We start from the raw sequence: 20,695 nt of genomic DNA, 5'->3' as shown, positions 1-20,695 counted from the left end.
CCAAGATTTAACATTAAAGGCGATGATGCTCCAAACATTAGGAATAAGATTCTTTGGTTGTTGGATTAGGAGTCGAACAAAGTTTATTTTTAAGAGTTTTTATTCTCCAACTTTATAGAAATTGTCTAACAATGAATGCCTTTTGCTTTTTTTCATTTTTTTTTTTTGAAGATTTGAGTATTCTCCAATAATAAAATTAGTAAATTTTTTTTAAAAAGGAAAAGAAGTAATAACTACAATAAAAAGCATTCAGTTTCAAAAACCAAAGTGTTTGTTCTTGTTTTAATGTAATAAATATTTTAGTACTTATAAGAATTTTATTATTTTATTTTGAATAGAAGTTATATAAACGTCTTAACATGAATGGCCGGAGAAGTATTTATATTCTTCATATCTAGTAATCCCATATACCCTAAAAGGGTAAAGGTGTATATTTCCATCATAGCATTAATGAGGATTAGACATTACATATATAACCAAAATAACGTATATATAAAAAAAAAAGATACAAGAATTAAATATTGATGGGATTAGACATCACATTCATAACCAGTTAAATATGCTTGTCATTATAATTAATGAAAGATAAATATCTTAGAAATTAATATTAATAAGAGATAAATATCATTGATATTAACTTTCATAGCGGTCTATCAAGAAAATAAATAATAAAATTTCTTCTCGTTCTTTAAGGATCTTTCATTACTAGTTGTTGTCTGTTTAGGGCCTTTTTTGACACCTGGATTCAGCACTTAGCTAAACTCATGCCAAGAGGGGGGTTCATCTTGGGACAAGTCTTTTTAGTATTTAGGCTCAGCTTTTGACCAAGTCCATGTCGGGTTAGGTCTGCCTAGAAGCAAGTCCCTTTGTCATTTGAGGTCCGCGCTTAGCTAGTCCCATATCAGGTTGGGTCTACCCTGGGATAGGTCCCTTAACACTTAGACTTAATGTTTGGTTGAGCTCATGCTAAGTTAGGATAATTTATGGGTACATCCCCTTAGCACTTAGGCTCAGTGCTTGGTCAAGCTCATACCAAGTTAGATCTGCTCTAAAGCACGTCCTCTTTACTCTTAGATTTAGTGTTTAGCCGAACCCATACCAAGTTGAATTCACCTCAACCATCTTCTTACTGGGAAGGGTTTAACTCTAGCTTTCTCTGCAAGAAATGAACTCTTTGGTTGGTCAAAAAGGCAGTGATTGGTTTGAAATTACTACATTACAAAGAATCAAACATTCACATCAACAATATTTTTTCCTTCGGATTAGTGAATTAGAGCCAGCCAGGACTGACCTAGTGTGGAACTAAAATTCTTCTTGATCTATCAAATAAATAGCTAGGTTTTAAATTATAAATTCATTCGCTTGGTTTTACAATGATATTATATAGACAAATAAGCAAATGGGTAAAACTAATAATTTATGGAGCTAATTGGCTCGGCGGTGCAAGCATTACCTGTTATGGGGCAAAGGGACGAAATTTCTCAAGTCGCATAACAGGCGCACCATAAAAGCTAGGAAAAAGTTATTTCCATAAGTGGCCACTGTCTGGTGATTCTTTCCTCGGAAACACCTTGCTGTTGCTTATCAAACATTGCAGGATTAAAGTGCCAAACAAGATAAGTCACCACCAAAGCTCCTTTGGAATTTAACCTTTCGAGCAATAATTCTGAGGGGGCAAATTCACCAGTTCAACCAATAATTCTTCGAGTGGAAATTGAGATGGACCAATAAGGACTCCTTTTTAATTCTGGAGACAATTGAAAGAGATGTTTGCAAATCGATCGGTTCAAAAATCAGCGGATCCTCGAAGGTGGTGTACCAAAAATATGTTCCCTTGATTGTCTTTTATTTATTTACTTTTTGGTAGAAGTGGAAGGGCTCTGATCAAGACTTGAGAATTAAGATCGGCAGGGACAGCATTTGATCTCAATTTCTCCTCCACCTCTTTTTGCTGGCCATGGATATTTACCGGTCGGTTTTTTAACTATTTATATTTAAACTTGAATTTAAAATAATTATTTGATCCCGATTGAGTATTGATTTTTATACTCGAATCTCATCTGATTGGGTTTCGGATACTTATTGGGTATCCATAACCTGAACTCAAATAATATAATTTATAACTATTTAGTATATGATAAGGTTGATATGCATGTAATTTTTTCAAATTTTATTACTATTTATTTATTCCAAGTTGGGTGGGTTAATATCCATATTAAAAATAAAATCTAACTTTCAACCTTGAGATTTTACTCGAAACACGATCGGGCCTAAGAGTTCTCTATAAATTCATGTCAGTTGAGTAGGTATCTATCAATTTTCAGGTTAAATTCTCATCCTAGTTTTCGCAGGGAAAGGGCTTTGTTGTGTGAGGGTCTTCTTGATAAAGTTTACATCTCTCTCTTACCACTTTCTTCTTCTTTTGTTAAACACATGATACTTGAAAATTAAAGAAATCCAATTGCTTTGAAAACTTGTTACCTCGTGGAAAAACGTCGTGGATCTTTATAAGATTTTTTTTAATGATCATTGTATTTTTAACCTTCTTTATGTACACAATAACAAAGAAAAAAAAAAAAAACTAAAAAAAAAAGGAATTTATTATACCCCTTCTTCTCGTAAAATATTATTCACTAAAACAATATTTTGTTTATTTTTTATTTATATTTTTTTAATTTTGATTTTATCTTTTAATTTAATGTTAGGTTTATTAGAAATTAAATTTTTATATATTTTTAATTTATTTTTAATAATGTTATCTCGAGCTTATAACTCGGGTTAAGTTTAATAAGTTAACTTAGTTGACTCGAGTTTTTTTTTTCAATTTCATAATTCAATAATTAATTGGTTAGAAATTAGGTTTTATGATTTATTTTGGTTTGCTTTCTATAAAGTTATTCTCATTTCATAAGTTAAGTTATGAGTTTGACGAGTTAACTATAGTTAACTTAAGTTATTTTTTTAATTGATTTAATTTTTATCTTTCAACACTAGGTGATTGTAAATTAAGTTTTATAATTTTATTTTTCAACTCGGGTTGACCTGATCTAATATGTTGTCATTTCAATATTTATATTAAAAGACTCATCTTAAATATATATCTTTAGTTAAATTATTTTGTATCGATCATCTGAGTTGTCTGTAAACTTATCAAAAAAAATTAGGTAATATCAGATCAATCTTTTATGGTTTATTTTTTTTTATTAGAAAAAATATTAGTAAGGTCTATTTTTTTTTTTTTTTAGTTAAAGAAAATAAGTAAACTGAACCGTTACGTAACGTATAAAGTGTTTTTTCTAGGACTTCAGTGGTGAAACATGTCCCCGTGTTTCATTGCCCTACCTTCTTCTAGGGTCTCGAGATTTGAGATTTGAGATTTGAGGCCTCTCACCCACTTCGATGAAAGAAAAAAACACGCCCCACGCTTTGATTGCACGAAATAAATGCCACAACCCATCAATGGTGGGTCAAAAATCATCATTATTATTATTATTGTGTATCTGGTGGTTGAATTCAGAATGAAATTTACCTTTAAATGAGAAGAATATATAAGTTTTGTCCATTAACGGTAACTCTCTTTTTTTTAAAAAAATGTTTTTTTCCTCTTTGGACAGGAATTCCAAGGAGTTAGATGGGAGAGGAAGCTGGGATACAAGAAATTTCTTTGAAATAACCACGCTGGCTCTTCGGGCCGCCTGTTCTCATGAGTCATTATCCCTCTCAAACGAGTTTTCCTTTTCTTTCTTTCTTTTTCCACTTGTCTTTCCCATTCACGCACCTAAAGAAAAGTATAATGGTTACAAGAACTGTTGAAGACCCGTGTTTTGTCTTGGGTTGGTGAGTTTTGGACAAGGTTCTAGGTTTTTGAATTGAATGTGGTTTTACATTTTTTCTTTTTTTAAAAAAAAACAACCATATCACTTTATATATATATATATATATAATTTTTTTAAAAACATTATTGATAATTTTTTTTTTCTGATTCTGATGGAGTCAAATAAATCATAAAATAACCTACCGAGTCATCAAAGTTTAATTAAATCAACTCCGAAATAATTACATGACAATCCATCCACTTTTTTTAACATGATTTGGAAGTTCAATGTTCGATTTGTTTTGGAAAATCTTTCGGATTATACTCCACTTAGCTGGTGATTGGCATTAGTTTAATTATGGGTAGAAAAACAGGACGTCATTTTGTGATGTCAACTCATGCTGCAACCTTGTGACGTCGTATATAGTTTAATCATGCGATGCGTCTTCTATATCAACACACGGCATTCCCACATTCGCTAGCTGAAGGTTGCCGCTGTCACGCCTTCTCAGCTTTAGTTGCTTCCACAAATTGTTCCCACGAGAACTGTGAGGTTGTAAGAAACTATCAAGCAAAAGCAAAACAAAGAAAAGTCATGGGAGAAATTGGCAATCTTGAACAACTACCTCTCCACAACCTTCCCAGTACAGCCTCCGGCCCTGAAGTATCTCTTCAAGTCATCAATGTTGCAGCAAGTTCCATGCGAGAAATGCAGAGTGCTGCTACGAGTACAAGCATGGGGGTTTATGATTCCTCAGATAGTTCAGGCTACCTGTCTGAGATCAACCCACAAGAAGCTTGGCTTCCTATTACAGAATCAAGAAATGGCAATACTGTTACTTCCGTGTTTCATTTACTTTCTTCAGGAATTGGGATTCAAGCCCTTCTACTTCCTGTGGCATTTTCCACTCTTGGATGGTAAGTCAAGCAAGAACATTTTTTTCTCTCTTGGCAGATTCTCCGACGCATGCATCAAAAAGCTATCTCTTACATAATTTTTAATGTCTTGCTTGGTAAAAATAGTGTAGAAAAAGAAACAGCATAAGCTAGCAATTTTAAATGGTTGAGCTATAGCCAATTGGGCAAATACCAAAAAGGGAAATATTAAATTAATGATGGCTTGCTGAGTCATGGTAAATTCTCCAATGGTTGCAGGGCATGGGGAATCATATGCTTGTCGCTAGCATTTACCTGGCAACTCTATACCATATGGGTTCTTGTCCAACTTCATGAATCAGTACCTGGAATTGGAACTCGCTACAGCAGATATCTCCAACTTGCAATAGCCGCCTTTGGTTAGCACCAAAAATTTCAAATTTCTAGGTAGATTTTCTTGCTTTTTTTCAGGTAACTTATGTTATTGTGTCTGTGGACAGGCCCAAAACTTGGGAAGTTGCTGGCTATATTCCCAGTAATGTATTTATCCGGGGGCTCATGTGTGTTGCTGATTATCAGAGGAGCTGGAACTATGGAGCTTTTCTTTAAAATGATGTTTGGAGGTGAGGCTACAAGTGAAGACAATCCATTGGTAGGGGCAGGGTGGTTTTTGGTCTTCACTTGCATGGCTATAGCATTGGCTCAACGGCCTAACTTGAATTCCATTTCTGGGTTCTCCCTCATCGGTGCAGTCACTGCCATTGCCTATTGTACTCTGATCTGGGCACTGCCAATCTCTAAGGGCAGGCCTACCGGAGTATCTTATAATTCACAGAAGGAGGAATCCGGCACGTCTGAAATGTTTGATGTCTTGAATGCAATTGGGATGATTGCGCTTGCTTTCAGGGGTCACAATCTTGTGCTTGAAATCCAGGCAAGAATACTCCAACGATCAATTTATTACTATTTTTTTTCTTTTTAGGCTACTTAAATTAGTAATACATATAAAAATTGAAGGCCCGGAAAAAAATATTAAATTACATGACATGTCCTGCTCTCATTTGGGCCGAGGGAAGCCCATTAACATTTGTAATATCTGCACCTTTCTTAGCTTCTATATATATAAAAGATTAAAAGAGAATGTGGTGTTTGATGCAGGGCACCCTGCCTTCAAGTTCAAAATGTCCATCCAAAAAGCAAATGTGGAGAGGAGTGACTCTCTCATACATAATAATAGCCATGTGCTTGTTTCCTGTTGCAATTGCTGGGTTTTGGGCTTATGGAAACAAGGTAAAACCACAGCTTTCTGTTCTCTGTTCTACAGTCAATTTATTGCATCCCATAATCCTGAAAACTGCAGCATAATGAGTGATGACATATCATTCAACTACTTTTAATTTCAGCATCACGGCTAATCTTTTGCATATCCTTAATTATTTGCTACTGCTTTGGCAGATACCCTCGAATGGAGGGATGTTGACTGCATTTATGCAGTTCCATGGACACGACACCTCAAAATTCGCGAAGGGCCTTGTCTACCTGCTAGTAGTGATTAACTGCCTGAGCTCATTCCAAATCTACGCCATGCCAGTTTTCGACAACCTGGAATTCAGGTACACTTGCATGAAGAGCAAGCGGTGCTCGTGGTGGGTTCGCACCGGGTTTCGGCTTTTTTTCGGAGCATTGGCCTTCTTTATAGCTGTGGCTTTTCCATTTTTACCTAGCCTGGCTGCTTTAATCGGAGGAATCGCGTTACCCCTTACACTGGCTTATCCATGTTTCATGTGGATTTCGATCAAGAAACCCCGTCAAAAGGGCCATGGTGTCATGTGGTGTCTTAATCTAGGACTTGGATGCTTAGGCATGGTTCTGAGTGTTCTATTGGTCGTTGCAGCAGTTTGGAATTTGGCTACCAAAGGCCTGCATGCCAACTTCTTCCACCCCGAATGATAGTTGATCATGAGTGTAGAAAAAAGCTACAATTTTTTGTATATGTTAATTCACTTAATATACCAAATTATGTGTAAAATTTCAACTTCGAATTCTCAAATTATAAAATCTTATATCAACAAACTTCTCTTTTTTGAAGATCGATGGTTTCCCTTGCCAATCTATCATTTGATAATTTTCATTGTCCTCGTGTCAACTTTGTTCATCAATTCGTTTCATATATTAAAAATATTCTTGCTGGCTTCAATGACCTTGTTCTACAGATCTTTGGGTTCTGATTCCTTGTTCCCTGATCTAATGGGCCGTGGATCAGAGTATTTCTTATGGGTATATCTTCGGTTTCTTTACATTTACCCCGGTTCTTAAAATTACAACTTGACTGGTAAACTTTTGACGTATGCACGGTTTACTTGGGTAAATAAATCTAGATGATACTTGGCTTCAAATAATTTTTTTTTTAATTTTTGAAATGATTTGTTGTGGAAAAATTAATTAAGCCAAATTGACCTCACAAATAGGTTACTCCAAAGCCGAGTTTAACAACTTTTAAGCTTTAGATAAAAAGAGAGGTATTGTTATTTAGACGTGTTTTAAAAATATATTTAATTATCTTGAAAAAATATTAAATTAATGTTATTTTAGTGTTTTTTAATTATTTTAATGTGCTAATATAAAATATTTTAAAATAATTATTTTAAAATAAAAAATAATTTTAAAAACACTCTACACCACCATTTCAAAACGCACAAGGAGGAGAATGATACCAAGTTGGAATTATAATCTTGTGTGTTGTCTTTTTATGGTTTGGACAATGGTACCAAAAATAACCTCTTATTTTAATATTAAAAATTATTTTTCAACATAAATTCTTTAACATAATTAAAAATAAATTATGATTCCCTGTTTGAGCAATTGATTTGATCTTGGCCCGACAATTATTTTCATTAGTCTATTATTTGTTATAGTCTTTTTTTTAAAGCTTGTGGAACCGGCTGTTCCTCTAACTTATTGTGTAAGTTACTTTGTTTTTTCTTCTTTGTAGACCTGTGGAGTCATTTTATGATTGATTTTTAATTATGTGATTAGTTTTTAAATTTATCTCTGCCTTTTTTATTTTATTTTTGTAATATTATTTTTAATATTAAAACATAAAGCTATTAAAAAAAATTAAAAACAAAATTAAGGTTTCACCACAACTCCAAACACACCATGTGTGGACTAAATAATAGTAATTAGATAGGAGGTCCTCCAACTTGTTATGTAAACTACTTTGCCTTTTCTTTTCGTACATAGATATGGAAAATCATGTGTTTTGAACAATTGATTTAATCTTGTGGAATAAAAAAATTTCTTCCTCAACTTTTTTCATGGAATGAAGTGATTTGGATTTGCCGATAGCTTAATTGATTCTAGAGTGAATTAAAGATTTAGTATTTGGATTATATTTAAAATCATTGATTCAAGTATAGGGAAAATTGTCAATAAGTTATAGCTTAATTGATATAATATCTCTCTTATTTAAAAAAGAATTAGAATTCAAGCTTTTTTTATAATAAAAAACTAGAGTAGAGAAATTCGCCCGAAAACAAATCAAGTAAAACACTCGGACACCTTGACATTATAAAACGAGATTTTCGTGGAGAAATCGTTTTTCCATTTAATGCATTAATTTATGATTGTCGAAAGCCAAATTAGGTTTTGCTTTTTCTTCAGTGACACCACTACCAGATGTGGAGCATGCGAGGATAAGTGTAAATTTAAATTTATAAAATTAATTAGGAAAGGAATAGGATGTCATTGCTGGTGTCATGCGTGATGATTTCTCGTGGTGACATCCCGAGCTTAGTGATATTTATAAACCTCTCATCTGCTACTTCCAATTAAGGCCTTTGTAGGCTTTTTGTTTTTTGCAATATCTTTCTCGGCGACAGCCTCAAGAACTCGAGCAAGTGATATCCAATTAGACTGCAGGACCCACAGGAAGATGGAGGACCCGCAGGAGGCTTGGCTGCCTATTACCGAATCGAGAAATGGCAATGTCGCTACTGCAGTGTTCCATTTGTTATCGTCGGGAATCGGAATCCAAGCCCTTCTACTTCCAGTAGCTTTCGCCACTCTCGGATGGTGAGTGACAGCATCTTATATATATCTACTATATAGTATAATCTTTTGGATGAGACCATTTCTCAGACTTGTCTGATTATAAAAAGTGTTTGCTTCTTTAATTGATATTTGATATGTTTAGGTCATGTTGTGCTCATAGATTAAGCATATTTTAGTCCAATTTTTAAAAATAAATTATTCCAGAAAGAGATTACTATATATATATATATATATATATATATATAAAAGGGGTGCCAGCTCCAATCCGATTCAATTTGAATGGTTGCAGGGTGTGGGGGGCAATAAGCTTGTCCGTAGCATTTACATGGCAGCTCTACACCATATGGATTCTTGTTCAACTGCACGAACCAATTCCGGGAATTAGAACTCGCTACAGCAGATATTTACAGCTTGCTATAGCCGCCTTTGGTTAGTTCCACTTCCACCCAAAGGGACCAAATTCTACCTAGATAGTATTACTCTCTTTAAAAAAAAAAAACTTTATGTTAATATTGTTAGGCAACAAATAAAAATAGAAATTTTTATATATATATATAAAGCTAAAGTGGATTTTCATTGTACAAATGCACATATTTTACTATTCAATACATAAGTGTAATTATTAAAAAAAAATTTATCCTTCCAAAAAAAACCATGGCTTAGGAGTTGGGATAATTCTATATTTTTGGACAACCAACATTAGTCTTTAAAAGATTCATTGGGAGTATATTTGTTTTGTATTTTTAAAAGTTTTAAGTACGATTAAATGACTATATTGTCTTAAAAATAAAATTTAAAACTAATTTTTTTTTTGTCTTTTTTACTTTTTAAAATACAGTAAAGTAATAATTTTAATTTAAAAAAAAAAATTTTAAAATGCATTTAGGAGCTTTTTAGTCTTTTCACCTTAGGTTTCACCTTAGGTTTTTTTGTTATTACCAAGTAAAGCAATGTGTGCAGCACTTTGTGAAGGTGAAAAAATAGCTCTTCCGCCATGTCATTAAAATCGCCACAGCATATTCTTTCTAGTTTAGTTAGCACATGTGTCAGTAATTATGAGATGGTTTGTCGCTAGCATAACTTTTTTTTTTTTTCTTTTCCCCTTGAAAAAATTAAGAGTTGTCCTTTGTTTTATTATTATTATTTCAACTCCAATCTTATTTTTATTTTTTTAATTTCTAATATTTTTTCTTAACTTTTTTGTATAATTTTTATTATTTTTCAACTTCATCCTTGAATTCAAATCTATCATATATTATTTTTTTCAATTTGATCCTAATTCTTTTTATTTTTTATCCTTTTGTTAAAGTTGTTTTTTTTTTCAATTTTACTCTTTAATAAAAATAATATGTCTTACCCTCTAATTTATTTTTTATTTTTATCTTCATTTTGTTAATTGTTATTTTTTTTTGTTTTGTTTTCGATCCTATTCTGCAATTGTTTTTTTTTTATTTCATTATTGAACATTCGATTTATTAGAGATTTGACTTCACAGTTTTTTCATGTATGGTGCTTTTGATCTAATCATATAAGTCACATGTTTAAAAATTTAACGCAGGATAATATTTTTTTTCTTCTTATTTTTTTTTTTGATTTCATCATTTTATATTTATATATTTTTTTTAAAATTAGCTTTGTAGTGTATAGATATAAATCTGCCATAAGTTATCGCTGCTCCTCTATGATCGCTGCCGTTAGTCCCTTTTGTTTTAGAGTATAGATATAAATCTTAAATCGTGTGTGAGCAGGTCCAAAGCTTGGAAAGTTGCTAGCAATATTTCCGGTAATGTACCTCTCAGGGAGCACATGTATCATGCTGATTATAAAAGGAGCTGGAGTTATGGAGCTTCTCTTCAAGCTCATGTGTGAAGGCGGGGCTACATGCGATGCCAAGTCTTTGACCGGGGCAGAGTGGTTCCTGGTCTTCACTTGCATGGCTATAGCATTGGCTCAGCGACCTAACCTGAATTCCATTGCTGGGTTCTCACTAGTTGGTGCCATTAGTGCCATTGGGTACTGTGCTCTGATTTGGGCGCTGCCCATTTCCAAGGACAGGCCCAGTGGTGTGTCTTATGACTCACGCAAGGGGGGATCTAGCGTGGCCGGAATGTTTGATGTCTTGAATGCAATTGGTATAATTATGCTTGCTTTCAGGGGTCATAATCTTGTGCTTGAGATTCAGGTATGAACGAGAAATTGTTGCATTAATGAAAATTAAGCTTACTCTGATAATTATACGGAAATCATTAATTTTTGTACCGAGTGTAAGTTCATGTTCAATCTCCAATGAGCCATAGCTAAGTTGAGATTAGCGTGGTCTTTCCCATTAAGATATCTCGAGTTTAATTCTAGAAAAACCCGTGGTTCACTCTGATTATTATTATTGTCGGGGAACTTAAATTACAGGCATATACTTCTATAGAAACCCTAACGAAATGTACTAAAACAATGCCATGGCCTCTTCCTGTCTGGGCTCGGCAAAGCTCATCAATAAATGTATATTTCTCGGCTTCCGCGTTAAGATAGAGAATTCAATGTTTGATGTTGCAGGGAACATTGCCTTCAAGCTTAACAAATCCATCCAAAAGGACGATGTGGAGAGGGGTGAGTGTCTCGTACACCATAGTAGCCATGTGTCAGTTTCCTCTAGCAATAGCTGGATTCTGGGCTTATGGAAACAAGGTAAAAACACAATTTTCAATTTTACAAGTGTGTTGCCTCCATAAACCTGATGAGTGTTGAAAGTTGAGCACAATGAGTAATAGCATCTCATTTTGCTAGTTTAATCTCAGCATCATGGGGAATCTTTTGCATGTGCTAATTATTTGCTACCGCTTTGACAGATACCGTCGAATGGAGGGAATGAGGGATGTTGACTGCATTTATGCAGTTCCATGGACGCGACACATCAAGATTTGTGAAGGGCCTTGTATACTTGCTAGTAGTGATTAACTGCCTGAGTTCATTCCAAATCTACGCCATGCCAGTTTTCGATAACCTGGAATTTAGGTACATTAGCATGAAGAACAGGCGATGCCCGTGGTGGGTTCGCAGTGGTTTCCGGCTCTTCTTCGGAGGAATGGCCTTCTTCATAGCCGTGGCTCTTCCATTTCTGCCAAGCCTAGCTCCTTTAGTTGGAGGGATCACCTTACCCTTAACACTGGCTTATCCATGTTTCATGTGGATCTTGATTAAGAAACCACATCAGAAAGGTCACGATGCCGTGTGGTGTCTTAATCTAGGACTTGGATGCTTAGGCATTGTTCTAAGTGTTCTATTGGTAGTTGCCGCAGCAAGGAATTTGGCTATCAAAGGCCTGCATGCCAGCTTCTTCAAACCCCAATGACAACTTATAATTACAGAGCAAAATGCTCCAAATTTTTACAGCATATCAATACTCGTAAAAGATCAATTATGGACTCGTTGACATCGGTTCATATAAATTGTTAATAACTCATTCACCTATTCACTGAATCTGAAAGTGACGATGCCAAATCTATCATCGATCGCATTCCAAAGTTTACTTTCATGGTGGTTGATTTTATTTGGTTAAAAGATTATTTAGTACTATCATAAATTCTGTTTTTTTGTCTTGCTGCTTGGAAAAATCAGTTTGGCTGCCCAAATAATTTTTTTTACTGATCGCATTTTAAATCTTAATTTTATATAAAAAAATAAATTAAAATAACATGTTTTTTTATTTTTATAAACCAGTTTTTTTTTTTTTTACAAAAAAATTCATTCGCTTAACAATTTTAACCAAATTAATATATATTTTTTGAATTTTTTTTAAAACTGTGTTAGCAGTATTTTTTTATTTATATAACCGTAAAAACTATAACAATACCAAACATATTAAAAAAGGTGTTTAGAAGTTTGTTAGTGATTTTTTTTAAAAAAAAATTTAAAATTATTTATGGTATTAACATATTAAAAATAATAAAAAATTAATTTTAAAACAATAAAAATTCAGATTTTTTTAAAAAATTTAAAACAGATTACTCCAAAAACACTCCATAAGGCTAATTATAAAAAGCTAACAATTCCATCGAAAGTTGTGAAAAACAAACCGTCATCTCCAATACCACTTGTTGGTCCCAGGCCAAGGTATTATCAGCTTATGATCCAATCCCGATAAGTGTGAGGAGCAAGCCCAATTTGGTTCCCAAGCAACCACCAACGTTTAAAAGACCGGCTGTGGCAAAGGAGGTGGTCGGCCCAGTGGTAAAAGCTTAGGACCAAGAAGTTTGTTTTCTCTGTGGTCTCAGGTTCGAGCCCTAGGTTGCTCATATAATGGCTACTGGAGACTTATATGGTCGTTAACTTCAGGGCCCATGGGATTAGTCGAGGTGCGCGCAAGCTGTCTCGGACACTCACGTTAAACTAAAAAAAGAAAAGGAGGACGAAAGTTGAAAGACAAGCTTCTAAGTTTTATATATTATAAATTTTAAATAATCTTAAAATTTATATGGTTATTAATTTTAAAATTTTAAAAATTAATTAAGATATATAAAATAGCCCAGATATATTAATAAAAAAGAAGAGAGAGAGAGAAAGAGCGGCACACTGCAAAACCATCTAAAACCCATAAAGGATTAGCTCCAATTTTATGTTCTAAACATTTGTAACAATGTGGTACTGAAATTTACATTGCATACATCTCTCCGTTCTTCAAGACCAAATGAAACGAAATGAAGAAGACAACAACAGTACTGTGGATGGCAAAAGAATGAACCGAACATGTGCCCCTTGTAGATGTGCATCATTCAGTGATAAACACATGCATGTGTCAACCTGTGGGGCTTGCCGAGTTTCTGGCCAGTAAGAGCAACAGCGCATCTAACACGCTTATGAAACTTCGACTTCACCAATCTTCCCAAAATGTAGGCCCTGGACCTCAAGACAAATGTCAGGTTCAGAGGCAGTGCAACTTTGTTACCATGCGCTCTAGCATTAGAGAGAAGCGGCAGCCCTCCATATACGGGAACTTGGGAACCATGCACCACCGTCGCCACCGTCCTCTTGCTCTTCCTCGATTGAGAAAACTTCTTCATCTATTTTACCAATCCACAACAAATTAATTATACCCAAACAATAAGCTGAAAAAAGAAAGTCACACAGCATTTGGACACCAGTTTTGACATCTAAATCTTCACAGAACTCGATCGATTCATGCTTCACAGATTACAAAATCGAATAATTTGGTTGGTTGATTTATGAAATATGAAGGTCCACATGCATGAATCGATATGTAAATGAATCTCGAAGGCATTGTCTCCTCGAGTTGCAATGACACAATTTACTCTCCCATTCGAACAAACATTCTGGGACACATAAGAGACACTTTAGAATCCCATACGAGACCAGCAAGTGGGACAGCCTTTTCAGATATAGAGATTTTTCTTTCCAAGGCCCACAGCTCAATGCAGACAAAAATTGACAAAACAGCCAAGAAAAAGAAAACAAAGAAACTAGATCCATCCGACTCAAGTCATTGGGTTCCACCACATGTCCGAATAAAGAGAGGCTGTCCTTGCAGTCTTTTACAGGCACTCCAGATTTGTGGCCAATAGCCTTCCAACAATCCTTCCATGACCCGGAAGTCCTTCCTCGGAACAGCCCTGTAAAGGTTAAAGTCCTACTACCAAACAAAATGTTGAACGTCCCACTGCCACCCACAATGACCATCCTATCCTTCCTCCATTAGCTATTATTGAAAATCAAGGATAAAGCAGGTTTTTGAGAGATGCGAGCACTACAGAGTTTACCTGTCCAGAGGCAAGTTTCAGCTGGAAATAGTGAATCTCGAGAGGGGTAGAGGTGACATGGACGGCAAAAAAGGTAGCGGGGTTTTTGTAATGAATCCTGACCGTAGAATTCAAGGACAGCATGTCTGTTGGCACTCCCGATTGATCATTCCCTGCCTGAACATAAAAATTCTCGAACACCATGCTCTGCATCAAAAGAACGCCCAAAAAAACACCTTTCTGATCACTTTTTATTTTTTATTCCTAAACATGAATTACTTTAATTATTTTTAAACAAAATCAAATAAATTACTGACATGATTAAAGGCTAAAAATCAGGGATCACGCAAACCTAAAAACAACAGTCTGATCCTAATCCACATTTATAGTACCCCTGTGCCCCGGGCATCATCACCAACTATTCCATTTCCCCACAGGACATACAGAAACTGACTCGTTATTTGACACGGCAGAGAGCCACCGAGTCAACTCGGAAAATATTTCGAGGAAAATAAACTTACCTTGACTGAAATTTCAGGCTCGTAAGCCTTGCTTGCACCCCACAAGATCAAACAAAAGACAGTGAACAGAAGAACAAAGAACAAGAACCCGATGAAATACAGTCTCACATTACGTGCACCACTCCCCCAATCATCACCATCCTTATCACCCTCAGCACCATCATGAACAGCATCATCTTGGTCGCCAATCCTTATATGTTTCCAAGCAGATAAACTTCTTGGGATCTTGAGTGAATTGGAGAATATTGACGCAGAAGACTCGCGAGAATGGTGAATTGGTGAGCTGTGGTAGTAAAGGTGTGCTGGTGACACGGTCGGGCTTGACCCATAAGACATTTTCTCCGCGTCATGGTTTGATGGACTTTGAACGTAGTATAACGGCCTTCTTGGTGACCTTGGTAGCCATGAGTTGTCAAGACTGGTTCCATCCGAATCCGTCTTGGCGTGCATCTTTTCCAACCTTGAAAACTGCTTCCAGAGAGATAAATGAGAAGGAGATATATGTGTTGTTTATTAGGGTTTGTGGGGTTTGGTATAGGAGAGGGAGGGTAATTATGAAAGGATGCCTAGAAAGGAATGGCCAGGTAATATCAGACAAAGAAACCTGACACAGCGAGAAGGATTTATCAGGGGTTTTGATTTTTGAATCACGAGAGGGAGTAAACATGGAAAGTGTAATAAAATCTGCTGCCATGTTAGATGGGTCCCGTCCTCGTATAGGGCCTCTGCTAATGAATTTTGAGCTCATACTCGCCTGGATCTAATCCTTAAAAAGCCCAATGGATTGCTCCATGATCCCTTCAAGCACTTTTATGTCCTCGGGAGAGCGTAAGTTTTGATGGGTATAAGCCCATGAAGAGTATATAAGTTTTGATGTTTCTGAGTAAATGTAGGCAAGTTAAGGTTATTGATCTGGAGATCGTAAGATTATGATTTCCTGTCTCGTAATTAATTTTTAGATAATGACAAAACTAAAAATTGAATCAAAATCTAAGTGGTTCGAGAGTGACTACTGATATATTGATATGAAAATGTTTTAAAAAATATTGATCATGAGTAATGAAACTATGTGAAATGGAAACTGAAAAACTACATTTAGTAATCAAATTAACATCATATATATTAGATACGAAATGATCAAATGACAAATCAATCTTCCATATCTTCTTTTTCTTGGTAAAAAAATAAATAAAAAACTTTTTTCCTTCTAAACCAAAATTGAATCTAAAATCATCAGATTTTGGCAGAATAATTTATGGGTTTATCTTGAAATAATGAGACTCTCTCATTGAGTGCCATCTCATTTTACTAAAGATCACTTTAAAAGCAAAAACTTAAACTGGATCCAAACTCAAAGTCTCTCAAGTCTTTGTTCATCCAATCTCTTCATCAAGGTTAGAATCTTTTTTGTCTTTCACTTCACATTTTCGTTGTTCATTGTAGTGTAAGTAACTTTTTACATGTTTCCCTTTGATGAAGCCATTGATTTATATTGTAAGAAGTTAGATCATGGTACCGCACCCAATACGGCTCCAAATTTAGTGGATGAAGTAAGAGAGGTTCATTTTTACATCAAAAAACCATGACTTGAATCTAATGTCGATGTTTGGATGATGCAAGTGAAGTGTTTGAAGTTTGAACAGGGGACTGTAATTGCTCGATTTTCATGATAGCTTACAAGGACCGCAGAGATTTTAGCTAGCCTTGTATGGACCTTTCCTTAATCAACAATTTTGGAACTAATGTTTTATTGGCATAAGAACATTCTTCAGTTTTATGGCATTTATGCTAATGAGAATTACAAAATTAAGGTTTGTTTTGTACTGAAGACAAGGTGTCAAATGAAATACCAAATTTTAGTTCTTTTTTTCATTTATTGCAAAGTTGTAATATTAGTATTGAATGGCTATTTAGTCATTAAATAAAAATATTGGGAATTCTGTAAATAATTAGATATTTTTTTATTGATTTGTTCTAGTTTTTTTTTTTAAAAAAATTAAACACTCCTGATATCATTAAAAAATAATTCTAATCTAAAAAATTGCTAAATAAATGGGGAAAAAAATCAAACAAGAGGGTTATTAATTACAACACAAACAAAATAATTATTTTTAAAAATACATAGAAAAGAAGGAATTAATTAGAAAACATTTAAAATTATATATAAAAATAGAAGAAGAAGAATTAGGCTAGGCCTAACACCTGCCCATCAAGAAATGGCCCACACACGAGTATGCTGAGTTAGACCCAAGTTCATGAGCTTTTATTTTTTTCAAAAAAAAGTTAATGGGTAAACGATATGTCATCTGCCTCAATCATTTAAAAAGAAGAAGCATCACCTGTATTGAAAAACGATGCGTTGTTTGAAAATCTCTAGAATCTGACCACTATAATGGCTGTAAAAATAGGGTCTTGAATTTTTTTTCTTACAAACAAACTCATTTTCAATTTATTTTGAGCCCAAAACACCTTGAAAACATTCTAAAAACCTTATTAAACCAAACAATGACCTTCAAAAATACAAAAAAAAAAAAAAAAAACAACACAAAATTCAAAATCAACCCAAAATCCAAGATCTTTCCAAGTTGAGATATGTGTTTTTAGACACTTTTAAGGTTAAAAAAAAAAAAAAAAAAAAAAACCCTCATTTCAAGTCTCCTCGTCATATATATAGAACCATTTGAAACAAAAATCAACCTTTTAAGTGGCTATAATTTGTCATCAACATCCACGCTTTCTCTCTACACTAAAATTCAGTGACTACCTCTCTCTTCTCATTAAAAAATAACTAAAAAATAAGAAAATAAAATTTGATATCAAAATTAATTTTAAAAAAATTAAAGGGACTAGTTACCTAATAATTAAAAACTATGGGGTCTAAAATAAAGTTTTATAATAAATGTTAAATCTGTCACTTATTCTATTCATCTTTTTCACTTCAATCCTTTATCTTTCAATTTAACCCTTCCTCCTAAAAAATATGCAATTGGATATTAATTTGGGTTAAAAAGAGATAAATCACACAAAATAAAATGGGATGATAAAACTAAATTTTTTTTTTATAGAAAAAACTGCTGTTATTTTATAGTTTTATTTGAGGAGGTGAACAGTAATCTCTTTTAGTATATTATATAATTATTATGATTATGATTATGATTATGATTATATTGTTTGAAATTTCCGTGTATATAAGTGCACCCGTGTTGATAACCATCTAACGTAAAATATACTTTTTTTCCATCACTGTTTTTACCTTTTATATAAAGTTTTGATGTTATACAAGCGTTATCTTTATTAAAAACTTGAAATCTTTGCTTGAATCGATGAGCGTTGACAATTATAAATAATTAACAACGAAAAAAATCTTTGCTAGGATCGGGTCTTTTATTAGAATGCCTCTCTCTCTCTCTCTCTCTCTCTCTCTCTCTCTCTCTCTCTCTATATATATATATATATATATATATATATATATATATATATATATATATATATATATTATATATATATAACACAGAGTAGATATTCAGAAAACTTATACATGATTTGATTAATTTTTTAAAACCTTAAAATTAATAATTATATAAATTTTAAATAACATTAAAACTAATAACCTTTAAAAATTAAACTTAATTATTTAAACCACACCACTAGTGTTGTTTATTTTTTAATTAAAGTAGATATCCAGAACAGTTTTCACGTACTATGACTAATTTTATAAGTTCTAAAATTAATAATCATGTAAATTTTTAATAATTATTATATTAGCAATTAAAAACTCAAACATAAAATTATATAAAAATAAATTTTTTGATTTCAAAACTCTTACATAATACTAGAGTGTTAGAGTTGCCTATTTTTATCTTGGTCATATATTTTTTATTCTTTATTTCAACAAACTTTTTAGCTATAGCGTAGCTGCTTCTTCTTCTTCTTCTTCTTCTTCTTTTTTTTTTTTTTTTTTTTTTTTTCTGAAAGCTATAAATTATAAATTCATCAGTAAGTGTAGAATCCAGTTTCAAATTGCTAAAATTAAATAAAAAGTCAATAATTTAAGTGAAATTAGTTCCAGTTAACAAAACTTCAAATCGTTTATCTATCTCAATTTTATTTTATTTTTATCTCTATTTGATTAAACAAGCACATGATAATAGCTAAAGGAACTGAAAATTTTGTGGAAAGTGAATATATATATAATCAATCAAATAAATAAAAGCAATATCAGTTATTGAAATCAATCCAAAAACAAAAAAAATTCACACAGTCATGGTTTCCTCCTAATTTTTCAACTCTTTTTTCGAAAAAGGATTTTTGTCGAATTGTTGGGACTTGTCTTGAAATTTTCCCAAATCATTCATAGCCCACAATTGCTCACCTGGGCACCCATTACTACTTGATGGAATCTCCACATTAATCTGTACCTTGTCAAACTCTTTAATCAGATCAGGATCAACATTCTCCTCAGGCTCCCACGTGGCCTCATCAATATCCGTCCATTTCACAAGATACTCATTCCTCCCCTCATCACCCAGTCTCTAACCCATCACCCCCTCTGCCACGGCATACTCTAACCCTGCCTCAAAATCCCTCACCAAATCCTCCCCTATAAACTTTGCTTTGACCCATTCATTATCACCGCCATCCTTCCATTTACCAAATACTCCAAATCCTCCCTTTCCCTCTTTTCTCCAATATTTCCTGTACCTCAGCGTACTCGAATATTTCCTATTCTAAAATCCTTATTATACTTTCTAACCCCAATCTTCTTCTAAATTGCATCGGATTCCCTTTTGGGGTCACTCTTAAAATTTCCTTAGCCAAATCAAAGTGCTGTATCATTAAAAAGATTAAGATTGAAATATAGTTTTCGCTAAGAAGATTTTACATGGTTTTTTTAGTTGAGTTTTGTAAAATATTATTTATTTTTATATTTTAAAAGTATTTTTAAAAAAAATTTCGTTGTTTTTTTAATTTTTTTTTTGGTGTTTTAAAAATTATTTTTATGCGCTAACATTAAAAATAATTTTTTTAAAAAAATAAAAATATATTATTTTTAATTTATTTTTCAAATAAAAATTACTTTAAAAAACAATCATAATCACACAATTACCAAAACATGTTATACTTGTTTTTTACTGTACATAAACTCTAATTATAATTTTTTACAAAATATATATCAAAATCCAACTAACCTTAGCTATTTATAATTTTTTAAAAATTTATTCTTTTAAAATTATAACTATAAAACCTACCTCAAAAACAAATATTTTTTAGTCTATGTGATTTTTTTTTTAAAAAAAGTTCATTTCTTGCGGGTAAGAACCAATACGACAACAAATTGGGTCGTTTATTTTAAGAGCAGGTTGTGGCCCAGGGGTGCTATGGGCATGCAGGGAACAAATCCCATCTGGCCTTCTCGCCTTTTATTCATTTCTTATTTTCCTCCTTCCTATGGGCAGGGAAGGAAGGATGCTCCAGACAGGAAAACAGGAAAGGTAAAGGGATAATAGCATTATTAATATATCAATTTTGATTTTTTTATTTGAATATATTTCTTTTTGAAACTGGAAAAAACCTGTCGATGTTTTCTTAAGGAAAAGAGCTCTGAATTAGAATATATATATATTGATTTAGTTACCTTTACCATGACGGGAATATTTTTCTACTCAAATTAGAAAGCATCTTTC

The 20,695-nt window shown here is 33.3% G+C and overlaps 2 protein-coding genes and 1 pseudogene across 2 annotated transcripts; 2 read left to right on the top strand and 1 right to left on the bottom strand.

Annotated features, from left to right (window-relative positions):
• Positions 1–4,279: 4,279 nt before the first annotated feature.
• On the top strand, positions 4,280–6,810 carry LOC118036281 (lysine histidine transporter-like 8). The gene is made up of 5 exons (XM_035041962.2): positions 4,280–4,732; positions 4,970–5,109; positions 5,191–5,624; positions 5,849–5,980; positions 6,146–6,810. The coding sequence occupies exons 1-5, from the start codon at positions 4,410–4,412 to the stop codon at positions 6,638–6,640; spliced, it is 1,524 nt and encodes a 507-aa protein (XP_034897853.1). The 5' UTR covers positions 4,280–4,409; the 3' UTR covers positions 6,641–6,810.
• A 1,738-nt stretch (positions 6,811–8,548) lies between these two features.
• On the top strand, positions 8,549–12,337 carry LOC118036282 (lysine histidine transporter-like 8; annotated as a pseudogene).
• Positions 12,338–13,316: 979 nt separating this feature from the next.
• Positions 13,317–15,630, bottom strand: LOC118036285 (uncharacterized). The gene is made up of 3 exons (XM_035041965.2): positions 15,012–15,630; positions 14,512–14,697; positions 13,317–13,797 (listed from the first exon to the last, which is right to left on the bottom strand). The coding sequence occupies exons 1-3, from the start codon at positions 15,459–15,461 to the stop codon at positions 13,510–13,512; spliced, it is 924 nt and encodes a 307-aa protein (XP_034897856.1). The 5' UTR covers positions 15,462–15,630; the 3' UTR covers positions 13,317–13,509.
• Positions 15,631–20,695: the final 5,065 nt, after the last annotated feature.

This window comes from Populus alba, chromosome 4 (assembly GCF_005239225.2).
Source record: "Populus alba chromosome 4, ASM523922v2, whole genome shotgun sequence".
NCBI lineage: Eukaryota > Viridiplantae > Streptophyta > Magnoliopsida > Malpighiales > Salicaceae > Populus > Populus alba.
The sequence above is the reverse complement of the archived record's forward strand: the minus strand, read 5'-3'. Positions and strand labels throughout refer to the sequence as shown.